At 38.6% G+C, this 14,416-nt stretch overlaps 1 protein-coding gene across 43 annotated transcripts in view; it reads right to left on the reverse strand.

The window, feature by feature from the left end:
- The window catches only part of KCNMA1 (potassium calcium-activated channel subfamily M alpha 1), a 440,583-nt gene that overhangs the window by 8,703 nt on the left and 417,464 nt on the right, over positions 1-14,416 (reverse strand). For 26 of the 43 annotated variants that reach the window (XM_033066042.2, XM_033066032.2, XM_033066068.2 and 23 more), the window contains 4 exons: positions 8,352-8,546; positions 5,720-5,838; positions 3,730-3,954; positions 1,612-1,640 (listed from right to left, as the gene is read on the reverse strand). In XM_033066042.2, the coding sequence (XP_032921933.1) occupies positions 1,612-1,640; positions 3,730-3,954; positions 5,720-5,838; positions 8,352-8,546 (568 nt within the window). Of the gene's footprint in view, positions 1-1,611; positions 3,955-5,719; positions 5,839-8,351; positions 8,547-14,416 lie in introns of those variants that run through there. The other 17 variants (XM_033066079.1, XM_033066062.1, XM_033066077.1 and 14 more) reach the window with 2 other exon arrangements.

Here is a 14,416-nt window from a genome sequence, read left to right on the forward strand (position 1 = left end):
TACTACCCAAACGTAACACAAAGGTTTTACTAAATTTGTATTCTCACCATAATCCCAGGTTACCTTTCAAATGTTCAAAACATGATTTTTTTGTCTTCTGTGACACTTGCAGTTTCAAATTAGTTTGCATGTATGTGTTTGTGTCATTAATGTGATTTTGTGTCTCCTCGCTGCATGTAACCATCTTGTTTATAACTAAGTTGAAAATTCTTCCATGTAATTTGTTCCATGAGAAAAAAATGTAATGAAAGTTTCTCCACCCACGTGCTCAGCAATTCTTTGTTTTGCAGATTAGTATTATGCATGTAGCAGGCAGTAAGAAATTTGCTGTGAAAGAGAGAATAAACTATTTTTGCTATGAAGAACATTACCTTATTCCAGGGCAACTATAGTTTTGTGACAAAGATAATGTTCTGGACTTGTTCTTGATTTTTTTTTTTTTAAACTACCAAAATTCTTAGTTTTGACAAAAGGAATTCCACTGAAAAATGCCTGGCTGTCTCTGTTTAGGTCAATAGGAACCCATGCCAAGAACCTGCAGGTTTCCTAGTGTCACCTCCTGACACTGGTGATACCTCTTCACTTTCAAAAACTAACCATTCTACTATGGGTATCTGACTTGGGACAGAACAGATTTCCTCTTATTTTTCAATATAAAACCATCATAAAGTTGCTTTAAGTATTTCTCTACTTATAATGACCAACCTCCATTAGTACATCCATATCAGAAAACCTTAACCACTGTAAGAAACTATTTGATCAATCTGACTACAGTAAGCAGTAGAAACTGTACACAATATTACTAAAAGTCAAAAGTTTTAGAATTATAACTTCAGGATAGAGGACAGAGGTCGAGTAGACTTCAATCTAATTTGAAGAATTCAGATTTGCACCCATATTAGATATTCCTCTCCTGCTGCTCACAAAATTGGCAAGTGACTTCTCTAATGTATGCTGTTAATATTTTTTTCTATTTGTGCTGTACTGTTACACAAATACTATCTTTTTTTTGGATAAAAATCATTATGTAGGATGTGTCAAGCGGCTTCATATTAATACCCTTCCTTTCTCTGCTAAATGGAAAACAGATAAAACATTAATGGAAAAGCATTTTGGTGTCAAGGACACTAACATTCTTCCAAAATGTGTAACTACCCTCAACTATCTTCAATCAATACTGCCGACATAAAAAGATGCTCGTGTACATACATGGGGAATAGGAGAGAAGGGAGGGGAGGGAGGAAAGAAATTGGAATGAGGAATGGGAAATTAAAGTAATGTCTGCACCACGATAGGCATCTTCATTGAGCAGGAACCTGAGTGTTTACAAAAGGACACGTGCAATTAGAAAGGCAAGCAGATGAGAGGATAAAATAACAAAACAGGGCTGAGAAACAGCAGCAGCAGCAGCAGCAGCCAGTTTTACTTCTGGTTTGGTGGGAAAAAAAGGCAAAAGAAAATCAACAAAACAATCAACCAAACAAACAAACCAATAACTGAATAAAGTTTGTAACTATTTTTTTTTTAATTTCACAAGTTTTCACAAGGACAAAGTTATAGAGGGAAACCCACAGCAGTTGCTAGGTCATGCAGAACCATTAATTTTCATACCTTGGCCCATTCTATTCATCCTTGTTGCACTTTAGAAAAAGAAGTAAGCTATGTAAGTTTTACAATGCTTTTAAACTGTCATATTTCTGGTTGAGCACTTTAACTGGCACATCCTTGTAGCAATAAATATTCTCAGGGCAAAACATGATAACTTTCTTTGCAAAAAGGAACGCATGAATTTTTCTTTATGATGAAGAGCAACTGTAATAGTCTCATTTGTAGGGGAGCAACCATAATTTGCAAGGTATTTCAGTGATCAGACTTAGAGCTGCGTTTGAATGCACACTCACACATAACCACTGTATTCCAATACCACCACAGTGGTATTCTCTGTAGCCCACTTACACGGTTCCAGGTTTTGTCAGTAAAAGTGCTTGGCTTTATTGTCAATTCACACAGCAAGCAAATCTCAAAATTATCATGCTTGGGGAAGGGGAAGGTAGAAGACAAAACTAACCATAAAAGCACCTTGATTGGGTTGGCAGTTACAATGCTAATCATTCCAAATCTAAATATTTTTTTCTGTCTGCATGCTTTCTTGCTGGAGAGCCAGGGAAGAGGGTGCGTGATTCTGCCCTCCCTACCTTAGAAAACCCTCCATAAACCTAGAGCTAGCTGTGTATTTCCAAATATACATTGGCTTCTGAAGTTTAAACCAAGGGGAAAAAAAGTAAAAGCAAGCCTGAAGTATCATTTCTATGGCTGTCTAGGGCAAGTTCCTTTCCACTACTTTATTTAGCTCCCTGCCACAAGTTTTTTTGGCTACACGTGTCATTGGTGACAATTTGCAAGAACTAAATTCTGGCAAGTCCATGGAGCATGACAACTCAACACCCTGAATATTTCCAACCCAGCCCTCTTGCTCTCCTCATTAACCGTCTGGGGCACAGCACCTTTTCTCCCCAGGTGGGAGGGATTTAAAGGCACTCAGTTGTCTTCCCTGTTATTCCTGCATACTGGCATGCACCTGTTGAAAAAAACAGGTAGAACATGCAGTATGATTTCTGGAGGTTCTTCACATATTAAGACTCTTGGAAGAATTTATAACAACACTAACTTGGAAAAGTTAAACTACCATCTGGGGAAAGGAACAAAGTCCCTTGAGATCTGATATGTAAGCATAGAAAAATGCTTGCTCTTTTCTGAACATTATTTATTCTGTGCATAAGGTGACTAATTCACCTTTCAAAGACGTAAAAGTCCCAAGAAGGCAGTTTTTAATGACTTACATCCAATATTTATGATACATATGGCTTTTTATCCCAAATGTCAAAAGTGAAAGAAAATATAGCTATTCCTGTGGCAATATAAATAGACAGAATAATAATTTAATATGCAATTAGACTCTTTCTAAACTTAAATTAAACCATTGGAGTTTTACAACTTCATGCCCAGACAATTTCAGTGTTAAAGGGAAAATACACCATCTCCAAAAGACTAGTATTTTAGAGAAAGTTCTTAAACAAGCAGAAAAGTCCCTGATATTGCTTTGGTATAAAGCAGATGTGTAGCAATAATCTATACAAAGAGTGTAAGCCCTATATAATATAAGCTTTGAGAGTGAAAAATCAGTAGGGATTTTTTTTTTTTTTGCGGGGTTTTTGTTTTTGTTTTTTTTTCAATAGGAGAGTTTTATAAGCCTCAGATAAATGTATCAGCTCCTGTAAATATGAGTATTAAAAAAACCTACTGCAACATATATCAACACTTCTGCACTAAATGACTTTCTTTGTGTAACTCTGACATCAAGAGCAAGCGTTCATGTTAAATATACTCTATTTTTGGATATGTAGAGTAACTGCAGTGAGTTATTTATGTTTTCAGTGTGCCTATGGGTTTGGATTTCTTTTTTTATTCTCCCCTAGCATCATAAATAACTTTTGGTCCGTCTGCTTTGTTGCTGTTGTGCTTAAGGGTTTTATGGTGGTGAAATAAAAATGACAATCACATGCACACTGTCATACATATGCAAAATATGTGTACAAAAGGGGAGAACTCCATGGGAAAACGGGGAACGTTACTGCTGGAGACATTAACCAGGGAGAATGGGTGGTGAATGCAAGTTTCACACACAGTGGGAGCAGATACACATATCAAAGTCTATCTTCCTGCACGTACTTCTGTTTGTCCCGGGAATCCCTGGTCTTGGTGCGGTTCGGTCGGTTTGCTGTTGATGGGATAGAGTGAACTGAGGAGCTCTTCTTGCTGGAAGAATAGGAGGAGTGGGAGGAATGAGAAAGACTGGCTCGGGACTGGCCAGCGTTGTGGTCAAATTGCATCAAACAGAAGATCAAGTCCGTCGGCACAAGCTCAAATTCATACGGTGGGTTTGTGATAACATAACTGGGAAGAAAGGAAGACAGAAAAAAAAGAAATAAAAAGAAAACAGGATCAGATTGATACTAAAAAAATTCTTCTAGCGTTGTTAGCTCAGGAACACTTAGCCAAATTTTTGCGTTTCTGTTTGTACCTAATTTTAGCTCACATGATTCCTGTCATGGTTTAGGACCTTTTTAAGTCAGCTGTCACTTTTTTTATGTTTTCTGTCAGACAGACATAATGTCTGAGAATGATGTTCTTCAAGTGAATCACATAATGATTTTTCAGAGAAGCCACCATACAAATCATGCTCCTTTCTCTGGCTGCACCATAACAAAATGACTCTAGCAAACATATTTATATATTGACAAAAAGCAGTAACATACCCATCACAAATGGTATTTAAAAGAATGGCTGAAAAGGAGAGAGAGGAGCATTTATACGCAGCTTATTTAAATCCATATTGAATATGTATTTAAATACATACTGCATTTAAATACATATTTAGATAGTTATTAAATATTTTAATACTGTCAGTAGAAGAAGGGATGTAATTATTGGTTTGGATTGTGATTGTTGTTAAAACAAGTTGAGGAAAATACATCAATAACTTTGTAGCGAGGTTAATTTTGTTCATTCACTCCACATGTACATTCATTGCCTCAAAGAGCATTTATAAAGAGAAATCTGCACATCTGAGAATCCAACACTGCTTACTAGGAATCCCAGGCCTGCAATAAAAACTTGCTCAATTTCAAGAATCCCCACTTTCACCTAATGGCCTTTCAGGGCATGAAGGGCTTATAGAGCAGCTGCTAAATTTTTTCATGCATGTGAAAAACAGACTTGAGCAAGGCAATTGGCATTTTCTGGCAAGCAAGAAATGAGTAAAAATTGAACATGAACCTCATGACTTCTTTTCAAATTAGTTCAATGCTCATAAGAAATCTGCTTAGCTGCTTCAGGGACAGAAGTCCCTTATTAATCCGACAAATAATCCCAAGTATAGCAACTACAGTGTAAATTTAAAGTGCAAATCATTTTTTCTACCCAATTTATTCAGATTCTTACAGAAGAAGCCTTTGGTGGGCAGCAGTGTTGTTTATTGCCATGCTCACCCAATAACGATGCTTTTTGTAGAGCACGAAACAGTAACAGATGGTAGATTTGTGATACTTCTGGTATGGGTCTGTGAGTGTATTTCTAGGAAGCAGTTAATTAAGACACATTTCAAGCAAGCTGCTAAATGGCCTTCAGTTTGCAAAGATGGAAATGTGTCTGCCCTATTTAAAGCACCAAGGTCAGGTTTGGTGCTACTGAAGTAAAAATGTAGTCTACCAAGAGAAGGGTTTCCATTTACTGGAAGAAATTATGATTACACACAGATGGTACTGATGGGAAGCCCACAGGAGTATTTTTTGAGCATTCAGAAAAAAGACTAGCTACTGTAATTTAAATTATTACCCCACAACTGAGAATTGATTGATATGAGAAAACTGAAGTCCTTTCCTTGGATTGAACCAGTAGATCATCATAAAGCAAACAAGATAAAGGTACATTCTGAAAATTCAATTAAAAAAATTTTGAATAATAACATTAGCTGACAACTTATGCTGTGATATCCAGCTTATGATTTGAAGTCAGATGAAGAATCATCGTGAAATCCTCAAAGAGGAATGTGGAAAAGTTACACAAAAATGGAGCAGGCTATTTTTATATTTATTACAGCTTCCTTGCTGAGGAGACTGAAGACCAGCGAAGCAGAGATGTTCTAGAAGTCCAGACTCACCGTTTAGTGCATTGGCTGGGAGTACTTAGATGTGCATCCCTTAATCGATAAATTCCAAAGCAAAGCATATTGTATGTTTTCAGTGCTTTACAAAATAGATCTCCATAACAACCTCCATCCTAGAGGAAAGAGAGAGAAAAAAAAAAACAGCACACATTTTTTTCCTTTCTTTGCTCTGTTATCACAATGTCAGGGAACAGGTCGTTCAGTATGAACTTATAAAAAAGGGCACAATGTATAGACAGTCTGTTGTTTATCTCAAATGAGAATCTTTTACCCAAGGAAATGAATAATCTAAATGTTTTATTTCAAATAAGTAACTATGTAAAGTGATGACTGCTGTTTTGGAGAGCCTTGGCCCATGAAATAATGGCAAATTGGAAAGAGTGAGTGATTTGCTTTAAGCTGGAAGTACAAATTTTGGTACCAGACAATGCATATTCTACAAATTACATTAACTGTGGTATAAAAATTGTTAGTATCTTTGACCCTTTCTTGGCAGTAGCCATACTGTCATCCAGACAAAAAAAGATTCATCAGGAGCACAACAGAAATTAGAGTTCGAAGGGTTTAAAAGGATAATAAAATATCTGCTGCCGTAAATAATGACTAAATGTATGCTTAGCAAAAAATAAGTTCAGATTTGCTCATTTGCATATCTAAAATAGTGATTCTTAAGAAATCATGAGAGTTAATGTGTTGTGCCTTCACAGATGTTGTGCAATTGAGGCTCTGGTGAAACAGCATTTGAAAGATTGGTGCTGCTTATTTTATTTGTGGAAATGTTAAGCTGCATGCCAAAGTGTTTTGATGAGCTGCTAGTCTCAGCTACAGCTGGACTACTACATCAGCTGAAAGGCTGTAGGCTTCTATCTCTGCATTCTGGCTGCCCTAATCCTTACACTGGGATTCCCTGTCATTTCTGTGAAGAAGGTCATCCCATTCTTTTAGGACAGAGCTAGCGGACACAAGGTTAATTTAAGAAACATCAAAACCCATATCATTGTCAAAGCAGAGTGGGTTCTTTGGGATTCACCTCAAGATTTCAAACTGTGGTCCAGAAAACATTTCTAGATGCTTCTTCTTTATCTATTTTTATATAATGCACTCTTTTAAAAAAATCATTTATCTATTTGGTTTGGGGTTTTAAAAATTTTGTTTGCTTGTTTTTTGACTTCACCCTTAGAACAGTGTAGTCAAATTATCAGAAAATTAGGATTTCACAAAAATTTTTGTTCATCCAAAACCAGCAGAAAACAAATCTCACAACTTTGTTTTCAAGCTAATAAGCAGATTTTAAGAACTGGAAGCTCTGTGAAAACATTAAATAAGCTTATCAAAACCCAAAAAAGTATATCTATACATTCTGAATATATTTACAATTCATTATTGCTATAATGGCTATATCATCCAAATTACAGTAGTTTCACGAATACAAGCCGCACGGAGTATAAGCCGCACCCCCGGTGCCTCGACAATGTTGCTGTCTTTGTCAATAGATAAGCCGCACCCCGAATATTAGCCGCACTTTCGTTCGCCGCGAGAATCCGTGCGCAGCTTTCACAAATTGGCCAATTAGTAACAGGATCGCGGCATAGCGGGGTTTACTGGCTCGGGGCGGGGCCAGGAAGGCTCGGCCCGCTCATGGTTGCCGACGGGGCCGGCCGGGTGGTGCTGCAGCCGCTGCCGGGCTCACTGGCCCCCTTCTCCCGTCAGCAACGCCCCGCCGCTGCGTTTACTCGCCCTGCCGGCAGGCCAGCCGCCACCGCCTCTGCCAGGCACGCCGGCCGCCCCGCGCCATGTTTGCTCGCCCGGCTGGCAGGGCTGCCGCCGCTGCCAGGCTCTGCCGGCGGGGCGGCCGCCGCCAGGCTCGCCGGCCGCCCCCTCCCGTCTGCACCGCCGCCGCGTTTCCTCGCCCTGGCCGGCACTGCAGGCCCCCGCACCGCCGGGCTCCCCCATGCTGCTGGCCCCGATTCTGCTGGGCTTCCCCCGCTGCCAGGCAGCCCCACCCGCTGGGTTTCCTGCTTCTGCCATGCTCCCCTGCACTGCTAGCCCCAGTTCTCCCGGGCTCCCCCGCCCTGCTGGCCCGGGCTCTGCCGCCCCCCTGCCCCGCCCTGCTGGCTCAGGCTCTGCCGCCCGCCCCCCACACTGCTGGCCTCGCCTCTGCCAGGCTTTCCCACCTCAGCCGGGGCCGGCCGGGCTCCAGCTTGGCTTGGGGCTGCCGCGGGCTCTCACTTCCGTGTTGGCAGCTTTTAGAATATTGTTCGTGTATTAGCCGCCCTCGAATATTAGCCGCACTTCCGGGTTTCCACCAAACTTTTGGTCAAATTGGTGCGGCTTGTATTCGTGAAATTACTGTAGTTCATTCATCTCTTTAGTTGACAATGAAGAAAAACCACAGGATTTTCTGTAGGAAATATGCCAGCAAGGATCCTGCACAGCCATACAGCTTCTTAAAAAGGTAAAGAGCAAACCTGGCACTCTGTGCTATAAATTTTTAAACAATCCAAAAGCTCTATTAAATTCACTAATAGAAATTATATGCTTATTAAGACATATTGTTCACTCAGTCTGAGAGAAAGCTAACAGAACACAGACCAGCCTTGGTCCTACATTTCCCTCATGATCTTACCCCTAGGTCTGCAAATGGCCCATCATACAAAGCCAACTGAGCAACTCGACACCTGTCCCTGTTTGCAAGTGTCTGGGGCGTGCTGTAGCCTCCTCTCAATGCATTTTCCTCAGCAATCAGTGCTTCCAGCTCTGGTGTGGCTCCTCCTGTTACCAATGTCCGTATCAGTGTGAGGATATTGTCATTGAAGTATGTCTGCAGAGATAAAAGAAAGCTCTTTAAGCAAACACCATTAAAGTCACAACTGAAGACATCCAAATTACAACTTTTCCGGGTTTCTGCTGTTTAAAGTTCTTGGCTGTCTCTTCAAATAATTTTATATAGAAAGTGAAAAGACAGCAGCCTCCAATTACTCTATTTTCTTCTATCCCATTAGGCTCCTATACTAGATCCTTCCTTTTAAACACCAATTCAGGCTGATTTTTATTAAAGTACAAAAATTTGAATGATTTATGTTTCCTATAATTGGTGTTAGTAGTGATGCAATGACTGCTTTCCTTCTCATCGCCCTCATGTCTAATAATGGGCTTTAGGACATGTAATTGTAAAATTCAGACCACATTTAAAGCTTACACAGGCTAGATTGCCTTTTTACTCTTGTCACCAATTCGTTGGGGAGCTGCCTTTGTGCTGCAAATGTCATTACTTATTACTGTGGCTGGACTCTAGCAGTCTAACCGATGTATTGTACTAAACATCTTATTACGAGACTTGACAGTGTTCAGACATAAGCATGTATCAATTAAACATCTTGAGTTCATTCCAGATAAATGTATGATGAGTTGGGGATCCTGGTGGTCCTTTTAAAAAACTCTAGGGTATAGGGTAAGTGTGGTTTATTAAGGAAGATTTACTCCACACTGACATTTTGCCAGCATCTGTAGCAATGCTGGTCTGTCAGGCAAACAAAGGGTATTTAAAATATTAATTTAAATCCAGATGAATGACTTTCAAGTTCACTTAAAAGTATACTGGTATAGTTCAGACATACTCAGTTAAACATCTGCAATGTATTGTACTGGGCAAAAAAAAATGTTGAACAAAAAAAAGGAAAGACTGTCACTTATAATGTCACCAATGTCTGAGTTTTCAGAAGCTTTGCAAGTGCAGGGAACATAAAAGGAAAAAATGAGCTCACTGTAGAGTACACAGGATTGACATTACTGGATTTCTGGGTTTTGTTGAATTTAGGACTTAGAACAAATGTCTGTAATCCAACCAAGTAAAAATGAGTAGTGAGTTCTCAAACAGTGCTTTTTGTCTGAAGATAAGACATTTAAAATAATACTTTTCAATGAAATTCACTGCTCTATCCATATAATGTAACTGTATTTAATACATGGGTAAACTGAGGTAGAGGTTGAAATATTTTATCCTGAGATCAAAAAACAGAACTGGCTTCCTATCCATGTTACTTTGATATTGTTTCTTTGTATAATGAAACTTCAGTTTCATTGTTTGCTGGAGATGACAGATAAAACAGAAGAAAATGAGTTCTACGCAGCAATGTTTTTCACTTTACATTGAATTTCCTAACTTCAAGCTTCTCTGCTTATTTACATAGGCATATATGCCATTCACCTGTTGACTAAATTAAAATGAGAGGAACATATTCTTACGGTTTTACATGCTCTAAAGCAAATATTTGCATCTCATCAACTCCAGTTATTTAAGTTAACCTGGGTAAGACACTACGTATTTTAACTACAAAGTGTACTGTAAAGAGTAGTCTGCCATAAGCAGAGGTTCAGGAAGATTCAGCTAGTTTAAAACAACAGCTAATCTCAAATCAGCTTTTACATATGTGGATGCACTGGGTAACAATTCAAGTGAAATACTCAAACCTCTCTTAACATATAGAAAAATCAATGTGACCCCTTGCAGGAATGTAAGTCTGGAGCGATTACATGATGTTTAATAGGAACTGCCACCGTGAGAGAGAGAAGACATTCAGGCATGATTGTTTATTTTTCAATTACTTCTTCCTTGATGTCCCTGAGATGAAATCAGAATCACCCTCTTTGGCAACTCTTCCCATTGTGCTATACCTCTAAGGCAAAGCTAAGACCCTGATTAGCAAAGGAGACAGCATTTATTGTGGAACAATGGCTTAATTTGGGTTTCACACCATGACTGATGTGGATGGCACCCTTTAATCAGATGGATGAGTGCAGCCAAAAGATGCTTCTTGGGGTTTTTTTGCAATCAATGGGAGAAAAGATTCCACGTTTCAGGACAAACTGCTGCACAATTGCATCTGATCAGAAAATGCCCAACCATAGGCAAGGAAAGATGGGTGAATAGGAAGCTGTAACTTGTCACCTTCAGCTAAATGGGGTTGCTTCCTTCTGTACTAATGTATTTAACACTTCTCAAGAAAATGCTGCCTGCCCATGCTTTTGATTGTCACAAAAATCAGACTCCTCCTTACATCTTGCCAGTCTGGAACTAGGGGAACACTGAAAAGCCGAACTAGCTGATATCCATTTCCTTTGGAATAATAATACACTGAAATTAATTTGAGAGTGATCTTCTACTTGCTCTGTGGGAGGGTACATGGCCTGGATATGCCAGTACTTATAAGAAACTGATCTACAGAATGTCTTTGGAAAGGTGCTGTTGTACTTAAAGTAACAAGGCACTTTCCAGTGATGGAAAAGGACCTCTTTAGAGTCTAACATCAAAACTGAAGAAATACTTGTTTGCTATTGTCATTAACCAAACCCTACATTGGACATGTGTGTGATATCACTTTAATTGGCATCTGGACTGAGCATATGATATAGGTGTATTCTAAACACAGAAAAAAAGGAATGCATCATACACACTGAAACTGGGTAAATAGCAAGGAAATCATGACACACATATCTGAGCAAGCAGTGCCACCTAGCCCTTGCTTTGGAATTGTAGTGCAGCTCTTTCAAATGTTTCAAGGATGCTTTCCCATTTGTTCAATCATTTTTTAAAGTATAATTACCAGAGTGCTTATGTTTTGCAGTTAATGCTGTCACGTCTTTTAAACTAATTGGTCTTACCCAGAAAATTTAACTGAAAATTAGCACATCTTTTAATAATATTGCTTTAACTTTAATAGCACTTTGCCTTTCACTTATAATTACACTAAAATTGTCATTTTTCAAGTTAAATCTGCCTTTTTTTGTGTTTGCTAGTGGGTTTTAAAATTAATTTCTTTTAAGAAGACTCCTCCTACTCCCCTACATGTGGTTTTCAACCTCACTTTCAAGCAAACATTTAAACTTGTTTTTCTATTGGAGGAAGTAGTTGGAGGAATAATATATATCCAAACCTGAGGAATGACTGAGGTAACATCAGTAATTCATGCCAATAACAAATGGGCCTTTGAGACAGAATCAATAGCAGAAAATAAATAATAGCATTTCACCATTTGAAAATCTATTAATTCTTAAATTATTGTCCAAACTTTTGAGAGGTTTGGGACACTTTCAGTCACAGGATGCTGCTTACTAATTCTCTGAACAGACTTGTATGAAAAACAGTCTTGTGTTCATATCAAAGATTAGAACAGTTTCTTTTCTGTATAAAATAAGACTGTGAGGATCTCCTAGGGAGAACTCTTGAGTACGGGACATAATAAAAAGTTATTTTTAATTGTATTAATAATTTTCTTCCATTCTGTACTTTGGTTTATATGAAGAAAAAGTAGGATTTGGTAATACAGAAAACAAGACCTAAAGTTCTAGCACGAGCCAATGAATTCCAGGGTAGCAAATGTTAAATGCTATCACCTGGTGCTGGAGATCCTTGCCTCCAACAGCACCTGGGGTCTGTGGCAGTGGTAGCTGTGGGAGGGACACCAGCCTGCCACAACTTCTGTCCTTCTCCTGCCTGCAGGGCCAAAAGGAATAACAGGGAAGATACTGTTGATAGATACTTTGTGTTGATAAAACTGTTTCCTTGCATGTACAGGATTTTATGGAATAACTATCTCAACAGAGTACAGAAAGAAGTACTTCTGCTCAAATATTTGGTCCTTTGACTATCCTATGCCATGTAACTTTTCTATAGCTGAAGACAACATTTTAAAAAAGCAGTCACATAATCTAAAAGATGCTTCCAATCCCACACTTTTGAGTTACATTTTACTTGGCGATGAAAGCATGCTCTGCTTTCCAGAAGTGGCGCTGCCTTGCGACTGACAAACAATGTGTATTATTTCCCTGGGTTTGCATGTGCTACAACAAAATAAATATTAACACATCACTTAAGTACCTGATGGCAGCAGATGTCTCTTCAAAGACATAATAATGATTAGCTGGAGGATTTTAACAATAGCCTCTGCCACAGTAAAAACATGAACCAAGCCCAGAGCCTTCTTACAGAGCACAGCAATGCTCTGGGGCCAGACCTGGAGAGATCCCCGCTACCAACTCATCAAAAACACACTGCAGGTTTTAGGCTTGTTGTTGTCCTCTGAGCAATGGTGTTTGAGCTACTGCACTGTGAATTCTGGCCCTGTGGAATATCTTGCCTGTGCTGGAAAGCCAAACTGTGTAGATGACCAGTACATAGCACTTTGAAAACTAAACTGCATTAAGCCTTTTACCTTTGAAATAAGGAAATAACAGACAATTTCAAATTTAAAATGCCCAGTACTGTCATCTTACGAGAAATCACGCTAAACTAGCAGAATGTGAAGTTCTCCAGCACTCAGACTTGAATTAGAAAGTTACCAATTTTCTAATCTGTGATTCATGAGTTGGGGTTAATGCACTACTTCAAGAGTAACAAAACTATAAAAAATAAAAGAATAACTTAACACTGATTAATACTGTAAAATTATTGTTATTATTATTATCCAATAACTGAATACTGAAGCAAATTATTTTAATACATTTTATAGCTTTTTTCCCTACACACACATCTACATGCATGTTTCAAATGACCCAGAGGTCAGAAATAATACTGTATGTGTGGCTATTATCTGACTTTCTAATCTTTCTTACACTTGTTTTATTACCAAACCCCACTACTGTGAGAAGAGATTCATTCTTAAAGGAGCAGTTCATGTACATTTGCATTGTACTCTGTATAAGGAATTTTCATTAGAGGTATCAAAAGAGATCATAAATTGGAATTTTCCTATCAAAAACCAGCAGTAAAACCCAGTGAATCACTGAGTAGATAGAATAATGAACTATATACTTGTCTCCAAGTGAGCTGGCAAAGGACAGAGTGCACATTATATACCTCATACAGAATTCCTGTGCAATTAACAGGAGGGAAGCATGATGCAGATCTCACATTTAGCTAGGATGTGGGGTTCAGTTTGACCGTACTGGCAAGTATGAATCTATACACATTAAATAGAAGCGGTTTGCTAAAAGCAAGGTAAAGGTAAGAGATAATACAGTGAAAATGGAACATTATGTGTGAGAAACACTCTTTTCCTTGGAGAAGAAGTGAAAGGAGAACACACCTCCCCCAAGAGAATATGGATAGTAAAGAGAAAACATCTCACACATTTTACACTTTCTGAAGGGTCAGGAAGAATTGTACTTTCCCAACTCTTTGCTAGGCCTTTGAGGAATAAAGGGAAAATAACACTGCCACTGATGAGAAAACTGGTGAAAGAAAAGACAGGATAGTGAACAATTCTAACTGACTGAGTCCTTGGCATGTCTTCTTGATTAGTATTTTTTTTTAAGTAGAGAATTTTCTACCCTTGTTATCACATTTCTCTGGCTTCAGGCTGCACTGTCCCTGACATGTAACATGACCACTTAGATGTGAAAATGTTTAGAAAAAGGATTGTTATAGAACTGCAAAAACAGAGGGGCATGGTGTCCAAAACTAAGAGTTACTAAAAGCTAGCAATAACTAAAACCATTAAATTTCTGAACAGGCATGCTGTACCTGTGTATTTTTCATTACATTGCTATTATTTACTTGAGACACCTTTGCATAAGGAAGAAATGATGTCCACAGTATCTCACTCTCTTTCCATGGCAATGCCAGTGGCAACCAGAAGGATTAACCCTACTTTTTTCTTGATTCTGAAGTGCCCTACTGAACAATACATTCAG

Source organism: Catharus ustulatus, chromosome 8, assembly GCF_009819885.2.
Source record: "Catharus ustulatus isolate bCatUst1 chromosome 8, bCatUst1.pri.v2, whole genome shotgun sequence".
Classification (NCBI taxonomy): domain Eukaryota; kingdom Metazoa; phylum Chordata; class Aves; order Passeriformes; family Turdidae; genus Catharus; species Catharus ustulatus.